General features: G+C 48.8%; 1 protein-coding gene across 1 annotated transcript; it reads left to right on the forward strand.

The window, feature by feature from the left end:
- Window positions 1-232: 232 nt before the first annotated feature.
- On the forward strand, window positions 233-19,519 carry RELB (RELB proto-oncogene, NF-kB subunit). The gene is made up of 12 exons (XM_072608009.1): window positions 233-383; window positions 1,063-1,110; window positions 3,150-3,158; window positions 3,324-3,622; window positions 3,706-3,863; window positions 4,992-5,083; window positions 5,274-5,405; window positions 6,192-6,296; window positions 7,451-7,666; window positions 8,820-8,888; window positions 9,835-9,912; window positions 18,263-19,519. Exons 1-12 carry the CDS (start codon window positions 305-307, stop codon window positions 18,625-18,627), a joined length of 1,650 nt encoding a protein of 549 aa, XP_072464110.1. The 5' UTR covers window positions 233-304; the 3' UTR covers window positions 18,628-19,519.
- The last annotated feature ends 1,951 nt before the right edge of the window (window positions 19,520-21,470 follow it).

Here is a 21,470-nt window from a genome sequence, read left to right on the forward strand (position 1 = left end):
AGGCCCCGCCCCTTCTTCCCGGCCGGCCCCGCCCCCGGCCCAGGCGGCTGGCCCTAGGTCACGTGGCGCGCGGGGGTTTCCCCGCTCCACCCGCCGTGACGTCACGGGCCGGGCTGGGCCAATAGGGGCGGCGGGCTCCGCGGCGCCGGGGAATTCCGCGGCCCCGCCCCCAGCCTCCGCCGCCTCCCCCGCCCCCCCGCGGTCCGGCCAGGCCCGGGCTCCTGCTCCGGCTCGGCTCTGTTGCGGCCCGCGGGGAGCCTGCCCGGCTCAGAGCGCGCCGCGCCCCGGGCCCCGGGCCCCTGCCATGCGGAGGAGCGGCCGTCCGGCCCGCCCGGCCCCCGCCGCCCCTGCCGCGGCCGCCGCCTCCGTGCTGGCCGCCATGGGTGAGCTTCCCCCGCCCGCGACAGTGGGACGGAGACCGAGAGGGGCCCAGCGGGGGGCAGAGATCGGGAGCGTCGGGGGAGGGGGCACGAGTGGGGCAGAGCGCAGGGGGTAACAGTAGGGGTCAGAGCGGGAGGGCCGGGGAGGGGGCCCAAGTGGGGGACAGAGTGGTAGGGCTGGGGGAGGGGCCAGGAAGGGAAAGGGGTCCCCAAGGAAGCAGAGATGGAGAGGAGGGAGCAGGGCAGTAAAGAGACAGGGACACAAGTGGGAAAGCAGGGGAGACAAGAAAGGGACCCTCTCAGGACAGAGAAGGAGGATCGAGGAACAGAAGTGGAGAAGCCGAGGAGGAAAAGGGGGACCTCCCAGGGGAGGCAGAGGAGCTGGGGAGGAAAAGGAATCACCTCCTCTTATGGGGCAGGGACAGGGATGGGGGCAGGGGGAGCAGGGAGGGACAGGGAAAGGAGATGGCCGAGCTGGAAGAGGGGGTGAGAGAGGGAGAAAGGGGATGCCCTCCCCACAGTGCAGCAGAGATCAGGGAGGGGGGAGCACCCAGGCAATGAGGGAGAAGGAAAGGGCCCCAAGTAGAAGGATCACTGCCCTCTGGGAAAGAAGAAAAAGGCCTTGGGGGAATAGCGGGAAGGAGGGCCAGGTAGAATGTTCCATGAATCTGCTCCTTCCTAGGACCCACTGAGCTCCCAGCCTTGACTCTGCCCACCTCTCGCACCACAGGTGGGTACAACCCGCTTCTTCCCCCTGCTTTGACACTTGGTCCTGTGTCTGGCACACCTCCACAGGTGCTCAGTAAATGCTTGTTGACTCAGACTCCTGGAGCACTCCTTTGCACCTCAGTTTCCTCATCTGTAAAATGATCTCTCTGATACTGGGCTTCAGAGCCCCCCAGGCTTACTGTGAGAAGGGTCTTTAGAGGCTGGCTTTAATCGAACAGGAAGCTGGAGGCTAAGAAAGACAAGTGAGTTACCCAAGCCCACACAAGTAGTTAGTGACTGACCTGGGATCTGAACTCAGACCCATTGATTCAGAACCAAGTCTTTTCCCCTGTACCATAACCCGCTCCCTCAGCTCTGACATCCTCCAGCTTTGCTGGTCTGTGCCAGCTCTGACATTTCATGTTCTAAATTCCCTCCCAGCCCTGACCTTCTGAGGTTTCATTTTTCGTTACAGTGCAATGAATTTACCTCCTCAGTCTTTTGACTGAAGGGAAACACAGTTCTCTGGCCTCAGACTGAGTGGGGGGAGGGGAAAGGTCACTGCAGAACCAGGAAGTGCTGTGGCCCTGGGCAGGTACCTGTAGGTAGCCACTGGGCCATCGGGGAGGTGGAGGAGAAGAACTGGGATTCCCCTTCAATGATCCTGCCCTGCCCAAAGTCCCTTCTGTGGGGAGGGAGCAGCCTGGCCTGGTTTGGAGAACTGGGTTACCATCTAACCTCCATCTGGATGGCCTTCAACCTCTCCCTCTCCAGGGCTACAGATTATCTGTTTCCCCATCTCTAAAATGAGGGGCCTGGACTGTATGGAATCCAGAGTCCCTTCCAACTCTTTCATTCTCTATACTATTTTGACTCCCAGCGCCTCTCCAGGCTTGGGAAGAGACTGGGACTAGGCACGGTAGGATGGTAGGATGAGAACTCTGGTCTCAATGGCTCCTTTCCTCCTCCTATACCCCTCCATTCTGCTTTCGTTTTCTACCTTTCTATCTCTCCCTTCATAATCTGGCTCATTCCCTTGCATGGTCCAGGAATCATGGAGGGTTCCCAGAGCAGGGAAGGGGCAGTGTCCATGGATGGGTGGGGCCCCAAAGGGCAGAGATACCTGAGGAAAGGAAGAAGGCCAGAGGAATCCAAGGACTGCAGAAGGATGAGAGAACAGAACAGGGGAAAGAGGGCTAGGAGGAGGAAAGTCCTTGAGGGTCTCTAAAGACTCCCTTAGGCCTAGGGCCTTGGCAGCTGAGGATGGGGAATTTGAGGACTGACCCTCATTTCTCAAAATGAGGATGGTGGCCCAAGCCTTGGGTGTTAGGAGATTTGAGGTTTACTGCTGTCTCAATTTATTGACTTAGACAAGTCCTTTTCCCCAGTTTGGGCCTCAGTTTCCTTAATTATCAAATGAGGGGATTGTATAAGCTGACCTCTAAAGCAGTTGTATGACCTTGACACCTTGTTGGGCTCTAGTTTCCCTCTCCGAGGCTGAGGACCTGGGTTCAGTTCTAACCCCCAGACCTTGGGCAAGTTACTTTATCACTTTGAGCCTCAGTTTTCTCATCTGTTAAATGGTTTGGAAGACACCTAAAGTGTACATGGGGTTGAAGGAGTGGCGAATGGGAAGAGGGAGGGTCTGGGATGAAGATGATGGAATTAAATTGGGGGAGAAGGGTGAGCAGGGCCAATAAGGGCCTGTGCCATGGAGTGGAAAAAACTTGGAACAAAGTCAGGAGAGATCTTGTCTCTACCATGTACCAGCTGCATGCCCATGAGCACAGCTCCCTGGCTCTGAGCATCTGCTCCCTAGCTTCTCAAAGGATCCCCTCCCAGGGGCACTGAGATCCCGTGGGATCACAAAGTGCCAAACATGAAGCATTTAATACAAGTTATTTTTATAGGCCTTGACTACCCCATCCATAGAATGGGGGGGGGGGGGTCCTTCTAGCTTTACCATTACATCATCTGCTGGGAGGTCCAGGGGTGGGACTGGGGAGCACTTCCTAGTGATCCCAGGACTCTGATCTCTCTCTCTCTCTGTTTCCCCTACAGATGAATTGGGTAAGTGTAGGGGGGCCCCAGGGGAGGATTGGTGGGGGCCTCTGGGAGAAGCAGGCACTGACCTCAGGAGAGACAGTAAAAGAGGGAGAGGGCATGGAGATGACACTTGGGAGTTTGGGGGAGAAGGCGGTGAATGACTGACTGGCCACTGTTACCTGACCCCAGACATCATTGATGAATACATCAAAGAAAATGGCTTTCGTCTCGAGCGGGCCTCTTCCGGGGAGGGGGGCCTCCGGCTGGTCCCTCGGGGACCCGCCTCTTTGAGCACTGTGACCGTGGGGTGCCTACCCCCCCCACCCCCGCTCCCACCAGCCTGGCCCGGCCCCCGGCCCCACCTGGTTATCACAGAGCAGCCCAAGCAGCGGGGGATGCGCTTCCGCTATGAGTGTGAGGGCCGCTCAGCTGGCAGCATCCTCGGAGAAAGTAGCACAGAGGCCAGCAAGACCTTGCCCGCCATCGAGGTGGGTGCTAGGGGGGCTGGGTGTTGGGAACTTGCGGAAAAGGCGGGCAGCAGAGTCCTTTACATCACCCTCTGCTTCTACAGCTCCGGGACTGCGGGGGCATCCGGGAGGTGGAGGTCACGGCCTGCCTGGTGTGGAAGGACTGGCCCCACCGCGTTCACCCCCATGGCCTCGTGGGCAAAGACTGTGCCGATGGCGTCTGCCGGGTCCGGCTGCGGCCTCACATCAGCCCCCGACACAGGTACCCACTGTGATTCCCGTTGAGCCTTCCAAATTTTAGAAGAGCAAAACTCCCAGCACCACAGAGCTGGCCCTAGCCCTGGGCAGGCAGGGCTTTGGCCCCAGGTGTCACGTGTGTGTGTGTGTGCGCGCGTGTACGTGTGTGTGGTGAGTGGGGGAGAATGCACTTCACAGGATCAGGTAGTGAGCTGGAAGTGGACTTAGAAATTCAGCCTCCTCATTTGACAGACTCGAGCATCAAACAAGACTCTGTGCTTCCTCCTGGAGGTGACGACCTTTGACACTTAGAAGCAAATAGAAACGATCACTTTTGTCTTCCTGACATCAGTGTGCTCTTCAGTGTTAGGATCCACGTTGACATTGCTGGAACAGCCATCTCCATCGATTCTGCTAGGGCTCAGGCTTCCCTGCCTGTCAGCCCTCCTCTCTAGGGCTTGTCTCCCCCATCAGTGGGAGCTTCCTGAAGGCAGGGCTTTTCTCTGTTTGTTTGTCCAGAGCAGAGCCACTCAGTTACAAATGATTAAACAAACTCAGATGCCAAGCACATAGTAGGCGCACAGTAGGTGTCTTGATTTGTTCATTCAGTCATTCATTGTTAAAATCACTTAGAACTTGAGACACTAGGCCCTCCAACCCTGTGCTACTCTAGGGTGTGAGTCTGCTTCTCAGCTCAGGGACGGGAGGGTCTGAGGGTGTCAGGTTCAGAGTAGACCATTCCAGGTAGAAGAATCATTCTAGATCATTGCATCTAGCCCCTCCCCATTTCATTGGACAGCTACAGAAGGGAAGGGACTTGCTCACAGATACAGTTAGTGACCAGGCCTGGGATTCTTCAATTCAGGGCCTCTTTCTCCATACAGGGCCATGTGGAATCTTGGTCTGAGACCCCACTGTTGGCTATGGTCCCATCCCTAAATCTGACCACACTATACAAGTCCTGGTACTTGGCCCCCTTTGAAGGCAAGAGAGGAGAGAAGGTGCCCTGCTATCCAAAGAGATGAGGGAAAATCAGGAGCCCTCTCCCCCAGGAAATACAGAAGAACAGGGGAGAGCGCGGAGCAAGATAGGAAAGAGGATAGATAGATAGTGACTTGTCTCTCTCTTCCCAACCCCGCCCCCCAAAATGGAGCTTCAACAATTTGGGGATTCAATGTGTCCGCAAGCGGGAGATTGAAGCTGCCATTGAAAGGAAGATTCAGCTCGGAATCGACCCCTACAATGGTGAGGGGGTCCTCCCCCAACCCCTCTCAGCCCCTGCATCCCAGCCCCCAGCCCGGCTTCCCCCTGTTGGCCCCTCAGCCTCCAGATTTCTTTCCTTCTTCCCTCCCTCTCATCATATTCTCCCCTGTCAGGGAAGTGGGGTTGGGGACACAGGAATCTCCCCTTCATGCCTTTCTTCCCCACGCCCCAGCTGGTTCCCTCAAGAACCATCAGGAAGTGGACATGAATGTTGTGAGGATCTGCTTCCTGGCCTCTTACCGGGATGCCCAAGGCCAGCTCAGGAGGCTGGAGCCAGTACTCTCTGACCCTGTTTATGACAAGAGTGAGTGAAGCCCTTTAGGGATTGGAGAGGGGGTTGTTTATGAAAAAGCTTGAGAAGAGGGAATGTCAGAGCTGGGAGGGCCCTTAGAACAGGGAATGGCAGAACTGGGAGGGCTTTAGAATAGGGGATATCAGGGCTGAGAGGGGCCTTAGAACAGGGAATGTCAGAGCTGGAAGGGGCCTTAGAACAGGGAATGTCAGGGCTGGAAGGGGCCTTAGAACAGGGGATGTCAGAACTGGGAGGGTCTTAGAACAGGGGATGTCAGAGCTGGAAGCAATCTCAGTGACTCTAATTTTATAGAAAAGTGGGGATTAATAGGTCCAGAGAGATTTATTATCTCGCCCATTGTAAGACACCTAGTTCTGAGGCCTCCAGGTGGTGCACGATTTATACTGGGCCTGAAGTCAGGAAGACCTCAGTTCAAATCCGGTCTCAGACACTTACTACCTGTGTGATCCTGGACAAGTCACTTAATCTCTGTTTTCCTCAGTCTCCTCAACTGTAAAATGGGGAGAATATAATACCTCTTTCCTAGTGTTGTTGTGAGGATCAAGTGAGGTAATATTTGGAAAATGTTTTGTTAACCTTGAAGTGCTACATAAATGCTAGCTATTATTAATTAAATGAGAATTGGTAGTCTTACTCTTAGGTCCCAGGTGGGATTCAGCCCTATGGTATCTCAGAGGAAGGGGCCCAGGTCCCTCTTCCTCTTCTTGGATAGAGGCACTGGACAGAAGCTTGGTCCCTAAATTCATTGGCTTCCTCTCTCCTTTTTCCTCCCTCCAGAGTCAACAAACACATCAGAGCTGAGAATCTGCCGAATCAACAAGGAGAGTGGTCCTTGCACAGGAGGAGAGGAATTGTACCTGCTGTGTGACAAGGTGCAGAAAGGTGAGGGGGCGGGAGTCCCCAGAGTAGGAGGGTTGAGCAGAGGCGAGACAGAGAGGCCGGCACCTGGGGCAAGAAGGTGGATGAGGAGCTGCTAGAGAAGGGCATGGTGGGAGGGAACCTTAAAATTCAGAATGTTAGACACAGAATTCTAGAGTGGGAAGAAGGCTGATAGAATTTTAGAGTTGATCTAGACCTTAGAATCATGGAATTTTAGAGGTGGAAAGAAACCTTAGAATCAAAGAATTCTAGAGTTGTCAGAGACCTTAGACTCATTCTAAAGTGGGAAGAGATCTTAGACATACAGTTCTGGAGTTGAAAGGGTGTTTAGACTCACAGAATTCTAGAGTGGAAAAGTAGATTAGGCTAATAGAATGCTAGAGTTGACAGAGACCTTAGAATCATGGAATTCTAGAGTTGGAAGTATTTTTCGACTCATGGAATTCTAGAGTTGGAAGTATTTTTCAACTCATAGAACTCTAGAGTGGGAAGTAGGCTCATAGAATTGATAGAGTTGCTCCTTTTCCACTCTAGAATTCTGTGAGTATAAATACATTTCCAACTCCAGAACTGTATGTCTAAAGTTCCTTTCTACTTTAGAATGAGTCTAAGGTCTCTGTCAGCTCTAGAATTCTTTGATTCTAAGGTTTCTTTCCAACTCTAAAAACAGAGTTGACGGAGACCTTGGAATCATGGAATTCTAGAGTTGGAAGTAGTTTTAGACTTACAGAATTCTAGAGTGGGAAGGAACCTTAGAATTAAACAATTCTGGAACTGGACAAGATCTTATAATCATGGAACTCTAGAGTTGGAAGGGACCTTAGACATACAATTCTGGAGTTGGAAGCATCTTTAGAATCACAGAATCCCAGCGTGGGAAGGAACCTTGGAGAGCATCTAGTCCAACTCCCTCCTCTTTTGAGTTGAGGAAACTGAGAGCAAGCAAGGGCAAAGTGTCCAAAGCCACGTGGTTGAGTCAGTGGCAAAGCCAGAGCAAGGAGCAGAACAGGATGACTGAGTTTGATGAGCCATCAGGGGATGGGGCTGGAGTTGGGGGTGGCCCACTTAGCTAGAGCCCCAGGGAGAGGTTCTAGAGGAGGGGAAGGCTGCTCCTGGCCCACCTTTCCTCTCCATCACTTTTCCTCCCTCTCCACCAGAGGACATCTCTGTGGTGTTCAGCACAGCCTCCTGGGAAGGCCGGGCTGACTTCTCCCAGGCAGATGTGCATAGGCAGATTGCCATAGTGTTCAAGACTCCACCCTACGAGGACTTGTCTATCCCTGAGCCAGTCACCGTCAATGTATTCTTACAGCGACTTACAGATGGCGTGTGCAGTGAGCCCCTGCCCTTCACGTATCTTCCCCTTGACCACGGTAACTCCATCCCCATCCTCAACCTGACCTTGCCCCCTCTAGCCTTCAGCTCCTCCCTAGGCTTTCTACCTGCCTCTGCCTCCCTTCCTTGGCTGAGACCTCTGGAACCTCAGAGGTGGTTACCAATTATCCCGCTCCTCCCTAGTAAAAATCCCCTCTATTGAATCAACAGTGCTCATTAGTCCTCTCTTTGGAACCTTACAGTGATGGGGAGCTCACTTCTTCCTAAGGCAGCCTGTATTTGAAGGCTCATTTCCTTTAAGCAGACACTTACTAAGTTCCAGCTTGTTCCCAGGGCACAGGGCTTGGCACTACGTCTCTGTAAGGTCTAGTCTTAGAGTGTTGCCTACAACATGGGAATGATGGGCAGTCATTAAGATCATACAACCAGGATGTTTCTAGCCCTAAGGCCAGCTCCCCATCACCTAGGTCACATATCCTCTGAATCTCAGCCTTCAATGAGTTAAAATCTGCCTTCCTGTAACTTCCCCCCACCCTGACTCCTAGGTTCTCCCTTCTGGGGCCAAGGAGAACAAAACTAATTCCCCTTCTGCATGGCATGATGACCCTTCAAACAGAGGAGGATGCAGGCTGTGTCTGCCCCTCCTCCCCTTCCCTTCTTCTGGCTCATCACCTCCAGTTCCTCAGCCCGTCCTCCTGTCCCATGATCTGTGGGGGACTGCCTCTCCCCATTCCGATCACTCTCAGCCTGGATGACAAGCTTCAGCCTGTGGCAGAACCACGGAATGTTAGAGTGGACAGCTGCCCCGCTCACATCCCAAGCTCTTCTAACCTTTCTAGAAGACTTCCCCTCATATACTTGAAGGAGCTGTTGTGGCCCCAGCTCTTTAGTCTCCTCCAGGCAAAGCAGCCCTACTTTCTTCCACTGATTTTCTGACCCCTCTTTCTTTGAGAGGTCCCTCCTAATTCTCAGATTCTGTGATTATGTGATTCATATGGCACATCCCATCCCAGATTCCAAGTAGGACCTAATCAGAAGAGATGACCCTCGTACCATGTTTCTGAACATCATTGTTGGATTCATTTAGCTTACCCTCACCTTAGTTTTTTGGGGCTGCCAGATTGTACCCACCCCAGCCCTACATCCTGCTCCAACCCCTAAAACTCCTAGCTTTGTCTCTTCCTCCTGCAGACAGCTATGGTGTGGACAAGAAGAGAAAACGAGGCATGCCAGATGTCCTGGAAGAGCTAAGAAGCTCAGGTGGGGAGCCCACCTCTTCTCCACCACCCCTCTCATGGCCTCTTCCCTCCCTCCATTTTTCTGCCACAAAAAAGCCATCCCTTCCCCCGAGAAGGGGTGGTTTCTCTGGGCCTCTTGCTCAGACAGACAGACAGATACACACACACACACATTTTGGGTTGGGCCCTCCACCCCTTATCTGGAATTCCTCATGTCAGGTCTTGGACTCTGTAGAAAGGAGTAAGGATGGTAGTGTCATGGAGTAGAAAGCTGTATGAACTTAGAGTCAGGGAACCCCATTCCAGTCCCATTTAGATTGGGCAGCTTTCAACTTGGAACCTTCCAGTTATAGAGAGCTCACTCCAGCCTAAGTGTGTCCATTCCACCTGGAGGCAGTTGTGGCTGCTGGGAAGTTCATTTCCTCTCAACAGACACTAAAAGTCAACTTGTGTGCAGAATGTTGTGCTTAGTGCCTCTTTGAGCCTCTGTTTCCTCATTTGTGAAGTAGAACAAGCACATGAGGGAATTCAGAATAGAAGGGCTCTTAGACAAGAGCCGGTCCACCTGCTGCATTTTCCACACCAGGGACATTGGAGCCCAGAGGGGAAAGCTTGCCTGAGGTTCCCTAGCTTATAAACAGCAGAGCAGCAATTCGAACCCAGGTCTCCTGGGGCTAGTCATACTTTTGCTGCCTATCTCCTGGGATGGTTGGGAGGAGAGTTGCCTTCTCAGCCTTAAAGGGCCAGAGAACTGGAAAGCTTGGGGGGGGGGGGCGCTTCAGGATGCTGAGCCTCAGTTTCCTTCTCTGTCAGCTGGAATTAATAGTAGTCCCATGGCCTTATTTGTGGGGTTCTGGGAGAAAAGAGCTTTCTAAGTGGCAAAGTCCCCAATGAATGGGAGCTGCTGCTGTTGCTGCAACTGCTGTTACGATCATGATTGGTGATGGCGGTGCTGATTCTTCCCACAGACCCCCATGGCATCGAGAGCAAACGTCGAAAAAAGAAGCTGGGCTATTTGGATCATTTCAGCCCCACATCTAGTGCCGGTGAGTCTGAGGGATGGAGGGGAGGGGAACAGTGGACAGCTAGAGCCCTTAACCCCTCCAGGGTGAGGCTAGGACCAAAGGGACACCCTCCCCTGCCCCTGCCAGTCATGACAACCTCCCTTGGCCTTTGCAAAGCATATTCTACACCTCACCTATCTCAGGTTTATCAGTTCCATTCAACAGAGGAGGAAACTGAGGCACAGAGAGGGAGAAGAGGCTAGCCTCCAGCTTTTAGTCATTTACAGCACACTAATGCCAATCCCAAACTAAATGAGACAATGGCTAGCTTCAGGACAGTAGTAGAATACAAAATAACCAACTTTGACAGCATTGCCAGGTAAGAGTGACAAAATCCAGGGGGCAAACATGGCAAGGTAGCAAGCATTTAGTAAGTGCTTATATGGGGCACCATGCCAACAGCTGCAGAGACACGATCCCTGTCCCTCAAGAGGTTCTAATAGGAGGAGTACAAAACTAGGTACATACAAGATATATAGCGTAGATGGAAGGAGGAGAAGACAGCCCTAGCAAAGGAAGAGCCATTCAAAATAATCATAAAATGCAATATATATACCTAGGAGTCAATCCACCAAAGGACTTTCAACCTCTCTAGAAGTATATTAACAAAGTGCTATTTAAGGAGATAGAGAACAACTTAAATAACTGGAGGAGTGTTCAGTGTACATGATTGGGACATGTCAATATGATAAAAATGTTGATACCACGTAAATTAATTTACAAGTTTAGTGCTATACTAATCAGACCAGCAAGGGGATACCCAACAGAGCTAGATAAAATTATAACGATCCATTTGGAGCAACAAACAAACTAGAATCTATTGATCAGCAAGCATTTGTCACATACCAGGTGATGGGGATACATATATGATGGATGACAGTCCCTACTCAAAAGGCACTTACATTCTAATGGAGGAGACAAGAGAATTTATATTAGGATATGCATATGCTTGTGATATTGAAAAGCTGTATGACTCCAGAAAAGTCACCGATCTCCTCAGGGCCCCAGAGAACCCTCTGACACTAAAAGCTGCAGAGACATGATGGAAGCAAAGGCTGATAACTTTGAATGAAAACTTAAGTGCACCAGGCTTCTCTAAGCATCAGGGATTCTAAAGCTCAGAGGGGACTGGGGCTATCCAGCCAGAAAAGAGAAGGAAGGGGAAGGGAAGGAAACAGGGTAGCTCCTACTACGTGCCAGACACCATGCTAAGTGTTTTACAAACATTATGTCATTTGAGGTCAAGTGACTGACCTAGGTCATACAACCAGCAAGCATCTGAGACTGGATTCAAACTCAGGTCTCTGACTCGTGACTCTATCCGTTGGGTCACCTAGCTGCTCTTAGTATCCTTTCTCTTTACTTTGTGGTAGTCATGTGGTAGTCTAGTTCTTCCATCTTTACCTTCTGTTGGTTCATATAACAGTACGACCTGTTCTTGATGAAGCCATGCTGGTCCTTTGCTCTCACTGCTGCTTCCTTTTCTATATGTTCACATACCACCCCTTTCATAATATTCTCAGGTGTTTACCAGAGTTGAAGTCCAGCTCACTGGCCTATGGTTTGCTGGCTCTGTTCTCTTTTTATTTTTATTTTTGCAGATCTGGGCAACATTTTGTTGTTTTGTTGCTTGTCAGGCCTGTCAGTCCTCTTCATGACCCCATCTGAGTTTTCTTGGCAGAGCTTCTGGAGGGGTTTGCCATTTCCTTCTCCAGGCCATTTGACAGATGAGGAAACTGAGGCAAACAGGATTCAATGACTTGCCCACGGTCACACAGCTCATAAGCATTTGAGGTTGGATTTGAACTCAGGAAGAAGAGTCTTCCTCACTCCAGACCTCACACTATGTGGTGTTTCCTAGCTGCCCTCTGGGCAGTATTTCACCTTCTCCAGTGCTTTGGTACCTCTCCCATTCTCTGTGATCTTTCAATGACAGTATCTTGGCATCTGTGCATGTACCGGTTGTACCCAAGGATGGCTAGTGCTTGTTTTCCCATTTCCCTACTTGTCTTGGGCACCAGCCTCCTGTTAGGCATTTTCATTCCATCCTTCCCAATCCAAAGATCATTCTTCTTGGTACAGAAAACACAAGCCCCTGTAGAGGTGACAGACTCAGCTTGGTAGCTCTGCCTGCTACCTTTTTTTCTCTCTTTTTTAAAAATTAAAGTAATTGGTTTGCTTTTCGTTTTCAACATTCATTTCTATAAGATTTTGAGTTCTAAATCTTCTCCCCCTCCCTCTACTCCCCCCTCCTCAAGATGGCGTGCACTCTGATAGAGGCTCTCCATGTACAATCATATTAAACATATTTCCACATTAGTCATTTTGTAAAGAAGAATTAGAACCAAAGGGAAAAACCACAAGAAAGAAGAAACAAAAAAAAGAGAGAAAATAGTGTGTTTCAGCCTGCATTCTGATTCCATAGTTCTTTTTCTGGATGTGGACAGCATTTTCCATCATGAGTCTCTCTTTTATTTTTTTTTCTTAGTCAGCCCACACACCCTGATCCTTCTCCTTTCTTCAATGTAGCTTAAAAAAGAAAAGCAGCCCAGCCTCTGTCCTCCTTTCCTTGCTAGCTTGCCTCAGCCCCTTCAGCGCTTTAGAATTACAGACACTGAGCTTAGAGGATCGTGGCACATCTTTCTTTTTTCATTCTGTTATCTGCCTTTGCGTCCATTCCCTGTATAAGTCTTTTTAAACTCGAAGCTGAGCCCGAGTTCATTATGCAACCACATCAGGACTGTTGGACAGCTCCCTCTTTTCCTCCTTATCAGAATTGTTTGCTTTGAGTCTTCAGAATTTCATTCTCGAGGGTCTCCCATCCCTCCTAGGTTTAATTTCACCATGGAATTCTAAGGCAGGAACCCTAACTCTGCATTTTCTGAACCCTTTGAAATCTCTTGGGCAAAACCCTAAGGGGTATATCACATAATGCTATGTACAGTCTTTCAGCTCTTCTGCCACCAGTTCTTAAATTAAAAAGATCCCATCTTATCACGTTAGAATGGCAACTATGGTGGGATGGCTGGTCCTTTGCCACAGTGGCTGTGAAATTTAGGGGGCTCTGACAATCTTTGATTGTCACCTGATTAGTGCTTTAATTAAAATTGGAAACAGGGGTGGAGAGCTCCCTTCCCCTTCTGGAGTCCCTATTACCCGACATGAGTAGATCTTTCCTAACTAATCTCACACTATTTCCCTCCCTGCCCCACTGGGCTCGCTGAGTCCAGAGGCCCTTGAGGTAACATTTCTTGTGTTGGCCATGGGTGTATTTGGGGTTACTTGCCCTGATCCAGGTGCAGAAATTGCTAGTTAGGTCTCTACCCCAAGGAGTGTGCAACCAATGATATCTCAGTCCCAAGAAAGGTCCGTCTCCTCTGTTTTAAGATTCCTTGTTATGAAAGCCAGTCACATCAAGAATGGAAATTCTCCTCCTCATTCTTATAATTAAGACAAGTCAAGAGATTGTTAAATTCTTGTAGATGGTCCAGGGAAAGAAGGATGAGATTTGTTCTGTGTGAATCCTGAGAGCAGAACTGGGCCAGTATGTGAGTGCCTGGGGTAGATTCCAGGAAAGTGATACTGATTTCAGTTCAGTAGATAGGAGGACAGTCAGAGATGCCCAGCAGGGACCAGGCTGTTCAAAAAGGATTAAGTAAATGAGTATGTAGTATTATTTGACGTCTTATAGTAGCACCCTAGTGTGACACCTCATCCTAGTGTGGAAGTCAGGTGGAAGTAAGCCTTGATTCTCCAGGGATGGGGTAGGATCTCTGGAAAGTCCTACAGAGCTGGGAAGGCTTTGAGTGCCCACCTGGCGATGGACCGTGTGGCTGCTGTCTGAATGCTAGTCTGAACTCCATTTGGGCAGGCCTGGCCCTAAGCTGGCTCCAGAGAGGTGATTCTTTTTTTTTCCTTTATTTCTAGCTCACCAGTTGTCTTGTAAGTGTATGACCTTGTGGTTCCTGCCGTTCAGGTGTTTTTCTAGTCACGTCCGACTCTCTGTGACACCATTTGGGCTTTTCTTGGCAGAAATACTAGAGTGGTTCCATTTCCTTCGCTAGCTCATTTTAGCAAAGAGGAAACTGAAGCAAACAGGGTAAAGTGACTTGCTCAGGGTCACACAGCTCCGAAGTGTTTGAGGCCAGACTGGAACCCAGGAAGATGAGTTTTCTTGACCCAAGGCCTGGTGCTCTACCCACTGTACCACCCAGCTGCCTGTAGCTTGCCTTGGATGACGTTGGCTAAGATAGCAAATCCTTTGCCTTTCCCTGGCCTCAGTTTCCTCAGCTGTAAAATGAGGAGATTGGACTAAATGATTTCTAAGGTCCCTGTAGGACCCTGCGATTCATCAGTGCAGGGAATTTCCTTCCCCTACATGAATCAGCCTCTGTTCTGCCTCTGCTTGTCTTAGAAAGTTGCTGGGATTTCATTCAGACTCAGGTGACTGGCCCAGGGTCACTCAGTCAGGAGGTAGGGACTCGACTCAGACAAGCTCTCTACTACATTTTTCACCCAGAGTTTTCTTCAAGGCTGCCTGTACATGCAGATCCAGTAGCTTGATTGTAGCACCTACTAGGACACCCAGCCAACACTTAGTAACTGTTATTTCTTTCATTCATTTATTTATACTATGTGTCAGACTCAATAGATACAAAGACAACAGTGAATCAGCTGCCTGGCTAAGGGGGAACCCATATCCTCAGCTACAAAAGTGATACAAATGAAATAAAGGGAATGTAGCAGGAGGGGCTCAGGAAAGCCTTCATGCCAAAGGTGGCACTTGGGTGGAAACTGGGACTTGTAGGAGGTGTGCGGAAACACAGAGGTAGAGGACGAATGGCTGGTGGCTTCACCTGGAATGCCTCCTTCTGGGTTCAGCTGAAATCCGACCTTCTGCAATTTCTGTCCCCCCCAACCCCCCCGCCACTCCACTCACCTCCAATTTGTCTTGTCTGTATCTGGTTTGTTGCTCACCTAGGGCACCCCCTCCAGATGAGGAAGGGACGTCTCCATCTTGAATGAAGGTGCTGATTTCACTTATCAGCGCCCTCCTCATTTCAAACTTTTGTGGCAAAGCACCAGCCACCCCAGCCTAGTTACCAGGCTAACTTGATAAGAAGGGATGGCTCCATTTAAGAATTTGTGATAAAAGAGCAGAGAGGTTTTTGGAAAGTAGTTTTTTGTATGTTGTCTTCTCCCCTCCCTGAGAGCAGAGACTATTTACTGCTCTTTTTGTATCCCCACTTCTTAGTACAATTTTGGGCACACAATAGGAGCTTAATAAATACTTGTTTGACTTGGTTTAGTGTAAGGGACAGCAAGTAAGCCAGTCTGATTGGGACATCTAGTATGTGAAGTGTCTGAATGTGAAATCAGGCTGGAGAGGGAGGAGGGGAGCCACACTGGGAAAGGCCTTAGATGCCAAACAAAAGGGGTTTGTAGTTGTCCCTGGAAGCCTTGGCATCCTTTCAGTGCTCCAGTGGGGCTGTTAATTCAATGGCTGTGGACAATCTTACCAACAATGCTGAGTTCAGACCACTCTTGCCCCCCATGAGGTTATGTCCACCACAGAACGGGACCACCTTCCTTGGTGCTTGACCACCGAGAGTGTTCTTGTCGTATCTTTCTATCAGCCTCCTTTATAATGGTTCTCCTCCCCCGCCGTGTCCGTTGGCCCCCCCCCACACACTCCTTGGGCCTATCCATGTGCCCCTCTGTGGCCCCTCAGCACCGTGAGTGTTTCTTGCCTCCTAGCCCTATGCCCTCCCTAGAAGAATGTCAGTGTTATAAAAGATGGGGGGTTGTTCCCAGGGGAATCTAGAGCTAGTTTTAATAATAATGTCTAGTGCTTACATAGCACTTTGATGTTTGTTTAGACTTCGCACATACTCGTATCTGATTCTCACAACAGCCTTGTAGGTGCTCTTCTTATCCCCATTTTGTAGATGAGGACTCTAATCCAGACAGAGATTCAGTGACTTGCTCAGGGTCACACAGCAATAAATGTCCTAGGCTAAATTTGAACTCTGGTCTTTGCGATTGCAGGCCCAACATGCTCTCCACTGCGCCACCTAGCTGCTGATATTGATATAACGATATTGCCCTATGTGGTAGTTTGGGTCAGAGACTAGCTTGGTCTTCTAGGCTTCAACAGAGGGCCTTTGAGGTCATCCAACTCCCTCATTTTACAGATGAGGAAACTGAGGCTGAGAGAGGGGAAGGGACTTCCCCAAGATCACAGAGGTAGTAAGTAGCAAAGGTGGGGTTTGAACCCAGACCCTGGGCTCATGCCGCTACCTCACGCCCCCCTTCTACGCTGCTTCTTAAAGATATATGTCAAGTATCAAATCTGTAATATGGGAATGTATAATAAATCAATATAGCATGTATGATATGACAGCTCAATATTAGAAGTTTTTGGCACAGATCTGTAATCATTCTCATGAGAAACTTCTAGTGCGGAAACTCCCTCCTCCGATGCAAATGGCAGCTCCTCTATGGTGGGAAGTGGGGGGCAGTGAGGGACAAGCGGCTCCCATGGGGCAGAACTTGAACTCAGGTCTTCTTGACTCTGCAGCCAGCTTCCTATCTAGCTGAGTCTAATAATGTGGACGGTGATAGAATGCATGTTGATGGCACATTTTACACGTCTTTTCATTTGATCCTCACAACAATCTTTCGAGGGTGGCGCTGCTATTCCTCTCATTTTCTAGATGAAAAAATAGAGAGGTCAATGGACTCGCCCAAAGTCGCCTGAATTCCGTCTGAGGCAGGATTCCAATTCATGTCTTCCGATGCCAGTCCAGCCCCCTCCACTTTGCCTCGCTGCCCTAGAGCCGATATGAGATGCAGCAATATTATTTTTATTTAAAACCGTCATGATATAATGATAATTTTCATCGATAATGTATAATATGATCAACATGATTGATATAATAATCTATATAACATTATGACATAACCTATGATGGATTATTGTCAGTACGACTAAGATGTGATATAGTGACATATATTATTATCATCATTAATCAGTCCCTGTATAATAGGATATCATCAACATGATTGATATAATTATGACATATATTATGATATAATATATAATATAGTTAATATAATTATGTTATTACGATCACAATGTAATCATTCCTCATCTATAATAGGATATAATCACCATGATTAATAACTGATGACATAACGATGTATAACATATTATGAGATAATTGTGATGTAATCGACGCTTCTCTGTAATATGGTCACCATGATTAGAATTCGACATGGTGATGTTTCACATATTATTATAATTGTAATACGATAGTCCGTCCTCATCTATATTGTATGATTATGATTTAATATCATACATATTAAGATCTAATCAGCACGATTATTATATATGATATATAGGTTATCGAGTATATTATGCCAATCATGATGTAATCAATAATCCTCAGCTATCATGTGATTATGATATGATGACAAATATTAGAATCATGATACAATCAATACTCATCTATTTCATCATTATGGTTATAATATGTGATATGATGGTATATCACCTAGTATGATATAATCACAAATCCTTATCCAGAATATGTGATATGATCAATATGATTATATATGATCACGTATCCTCTATTATGATATAATCAGTATCCTCTAGAATAGCAGGATACATCCTCTACATCCCATAATAACTATAGTCATGAAGATCCAAAAACACTTTTTTTGAGACACAGCTTTCAAGAAAACAGGAGGCTCTTTTGGATTCTCATTTGAAAAAACAACTTTTTGAAACAGACAGAATAAGTAACGACCTAAATAAAGTAGACTAGCCCCCCCCAAGTCAAGTCAGCAAGTGCTGATTAAGAGCCTAGTATGTGCCTCGCCCTGTGCTAAGTTCCGGGCATCTCAAGAAAGGCCATGCCTGTCCTGCACTTTGGGAGCTTAGCGTCTTAAGGGAGAGTTGCAGAGGAGGGGCTTGCCTGCCTTGGGAGAGGGGATTTCCAGGCTAAGATGAGACGGTCACAGATCTTGACTAAAACAAAACAAAACTGTACAATCCCATTAGCTGCTTTTTAAATTCTTCCTTTTGTGGGGAAGGATTTGGTGCTTTTTCAATGATCTGCTTTTGATCTCCTGTAATGTGCTAGAAGGGATCATTTTAGAATTACCAGGTTTTGGCTCATCCCCATTGAGAGGGGGCTTTGCTGATTTTAAAGATAATTTGTTTCTGTCACTCCTTGGTGGCTTAGGGGATTGTCTGGCTGGCTTTCCTTGCCTGCCGGCCTAACCTCAGCTAACTCTCTTTCTTCTCTGCCTCTCCCCCCTTTAGCTCTCCCTTTCCTCCCACCAGCCTCTCTGATGCCTGAGCCCAATTTCTTGCCACCTGTGACACTGACTGACCTGGAGCCCCCGGGTGGGCCTGATCCCCTGGATGACTATGGCTTTCCCTATGAGCAGTCTTCACACCTCTTCACCATGCTGGACCTGTTCTCTGGGCCCACTGTGGGAGGCAGCACTGATGGAGGTGCCCCCCCAGAACCCCAAAGCCCAGAGCTGCTAACCCTGGACTCGTACCCTGCCTCAGGCTACGAGGGCACTGCAAGCCTGGTAGGCAGCAATATGTTTCCCAATCAGTACCGAGAAGGGGCTTTTGGGGGTGGTGGCCTCCTCCCCCCAGGCCCTGAGGCCACATAGCACTCAGGACTGGGGTGATGGAGGAGCTCCCAGTTCTCTGCCAGGAGTGATGGCTCCTCCTTTTCTCCCAGACTCTGCAGATGGTGGGGCTCACATGCCCCACGTTTACTTGGTGGATCCCTCAGGGGAATCCAAAGCTCTGGATGTGAGGCTGCCCTAAAACAGATGTTGTCCCCAGCAGCAGCCCTAAACAATCTTATTCCATCCCCCACCTGGACTGAACTGGGAGTCCTCACCTCCTCTAAGTCACTCCGTGGTGGAGAAGCTGCCGAGCAGGCCTGTTGTCTCCAGAAGGTCTAACCTGTTCAGGAATCTGATTGGGTGGCACTCTGTGCTAGCACAGGCTACCAATCCCTCTCCCCTTGGCCTAGAGTAGCAGCCCATCCTCCCCTTAGCACAAGATGGTGAGGCACCCCTAGCCTTAGCCATATTACTTGTAAAATGGAGGAAGCTTTTTCTCCCGATCCAGGATCATCACCCCTCTCAGGACAGGCAAATCAACTCAACATTTTTTAAGTGCCTACTCCATGTAAGGCATTGTGTGGTCTACTGAGAAAACTTACCCACACCTAGGCTCCCCAGCCTGGCCCCATTATGGACAGTGCAAGCCCTTTGCCTGGTGACCCAGGTCCATTGATTTTGTCTAAGGAGATGTCTGCCGGTGCCTAGGCTGCCAGGCCTTCTTTCCTGGGCCTTTTCTGAGGGGGTACAGCCCTGTCTTCAACCCACTGGTGTAGGTGGACAAAGAGCCCAGGCACTGTCCCCACTCACACACCTAGGGAGAGCTGCAGGAGGGCTGGAGAGAGGGAGCAGGGCTGGGCCTGGACTTTAAGCGTGGGGTCTGAACCCCTTGCCTCCCTTTCCCTTCCCAATAAAGATGTGTGAATTTGTCTCTGGGCCTTGGGTTCTCTCTGGGACAGCAAGCTGGGCTCTGGAACACGTGTAGCAGCTCACTTTTATGTACTTATATAGTTTATATAGTTAGATTGGTATTCTACCTTCCTTCCTTTTCTCTTTCCATCCATCCCTTTCTTCCCTCCCTTCCTTCCTCTTTTCCTTTCTCACCCTTTCTTCCTCCCTCCCTTTCCTTTCTCCTTCCCTTCCTCCTTCCCCCTCCCTCCCTTCTTCTTCCCTCTCTCCCTTCCTCCTTCCCCTTTCTCCTTCCCTTCCTCCTTCCCCCTCCCCCCCTCCCTTCTTCTTCCCTCCCTCCCTCCCTCCCTCCAGCAGTAGGAGCTGCCTGACACAAGAACCGAAAAAACCCTAGGTATTCTAGGAGGACTTGAGGAGAGAGGACATTCAAGGCATGGGGAACAGCCTTTGCAAAGACACAGAGGCAGGAGATACATATTATTTGAAGAACAGGCCAGTTTGACCAAACTATGGCTATTAAATAAGTCTGGAAAGGTAGGTTGAAACCAGGCTGGGAAGGGCTTGAAATGCCAAGCAGAGGAATCTGTACAGAATCTGCCTTGAGAGCAAGAGATTCTTGAGCTAGTGAGTGTCGTGGGCAGATGTGTTTTAGGAATATCAACAAGGCAGCTGTGCTGGGAATGGAAGTTCATTGAGTCTTATGAAGAAGGCTGCTACCTGATTTTGAGCCATATCTCATAAAGAAGGGAGAAAATGGAGAATAAAATCCACCTCAGGAAAACCGTGAGATACCCAACTAAGCAAAGTTATCCTAAAGACATCTAAGGATACAGCTGAAACAATATCATTTCTAAAATATCATTGATGATATTTGGACCTTAGCATCACAGTCCCAGGTACATTTAGAGAGGAGACAAGATTAGCACCAATGAGAACCAAGATGGGAAAGAGCATGGACAGTGAAGTGATCAGTGCTGGAAGTGATGCGTGTGCAGAGGGTCTAATGGACAGTGTATGCTAACCAGAGGGGTTCAACAACCCAGCACAGGACCTGAGCTGAAGAGGGTTTCCCTGTGGATGGTGAAGTTCTCCAGAAGTGTCTGTCTGCAATGACATTTGGCTGATTGGACATTGCAGAACCTGCTGGAAAGACCAACTGGATAATGAATATCTCTTGTCAAGATTACAGTATACATTCAGGTGAACAATTTACAGGAATTCTCTATCAGCATGTATGTCTGTCATGGACAATATGGGTGAACAGTGAGTTGGGTCTAGAGTTGAAAAAAAGGAGAGTGTGTTGGACCGTACAGCAACTGTAAAAATATACTGGCACTGATGGGCTCTGGGATCTGTCTCTAAGACTTCATAGGGTGTTATCTTAAATATGATGCAAATGACTCATGGCCTTCTACTGTTGAACAACAGGAAAACATCCTATTTCTTCACCTTGATGGTTGTGGCCATTACAGGGATGAAGAAGTTAGGAAGAACAAAGTGTTTTGAAAACAAAAAAAGGGAATTCAATTTGGGACATGTTGAATTAGAGATGAGGGATGAATAGATCTGTGAGTCACCAGGCATAGAGATGATGATTAAATCCATGAGAACAGATCTGATCACAAGACAAGGTGGTGAAAGAGAAGAGAAGAGAGCTCAGGATGGAGTTCTGGGCTACACCAGTGCATGGGGAATAGGACAAGGAAGAAAATCCTGCAAAGAAGGCTAAGATATAGCAGTCTGATAGCCAAGAGAACCAGGACAGAGTGGGGTACTAAGTCCAAGTGGTCAGCTGTGTCAAGTATTGCAGAGAGATCAAGAAGGATGAGATATGAGAAAAAGCCACCAGATGTGGTGATTTAAAAAATATCGATCATTTTGGAGAGAGTGGTTTCAGCTGAGTGATGAGGTTGGAAGCCAGGAGAGGAAATATGGCAAGAATAGATGACTTTTTCTAAGAGTTTGGCTGAGAA

Source organism: Notamacropus eugenii, chromosome 5 (genome assembly GCF_028372415.1).
Source record: "Notamacropus eugenii isolate mMacEug1 chromosome 5, mMacEug1.pri_v2, whole genome shotgun sequence".
Lineage (NCBI taxonomy): Eukaryota > Metazoa > Chordata > Mammalia > Diprotodontia > Macropodidae > Notamacropus > Notamacropus eugenii.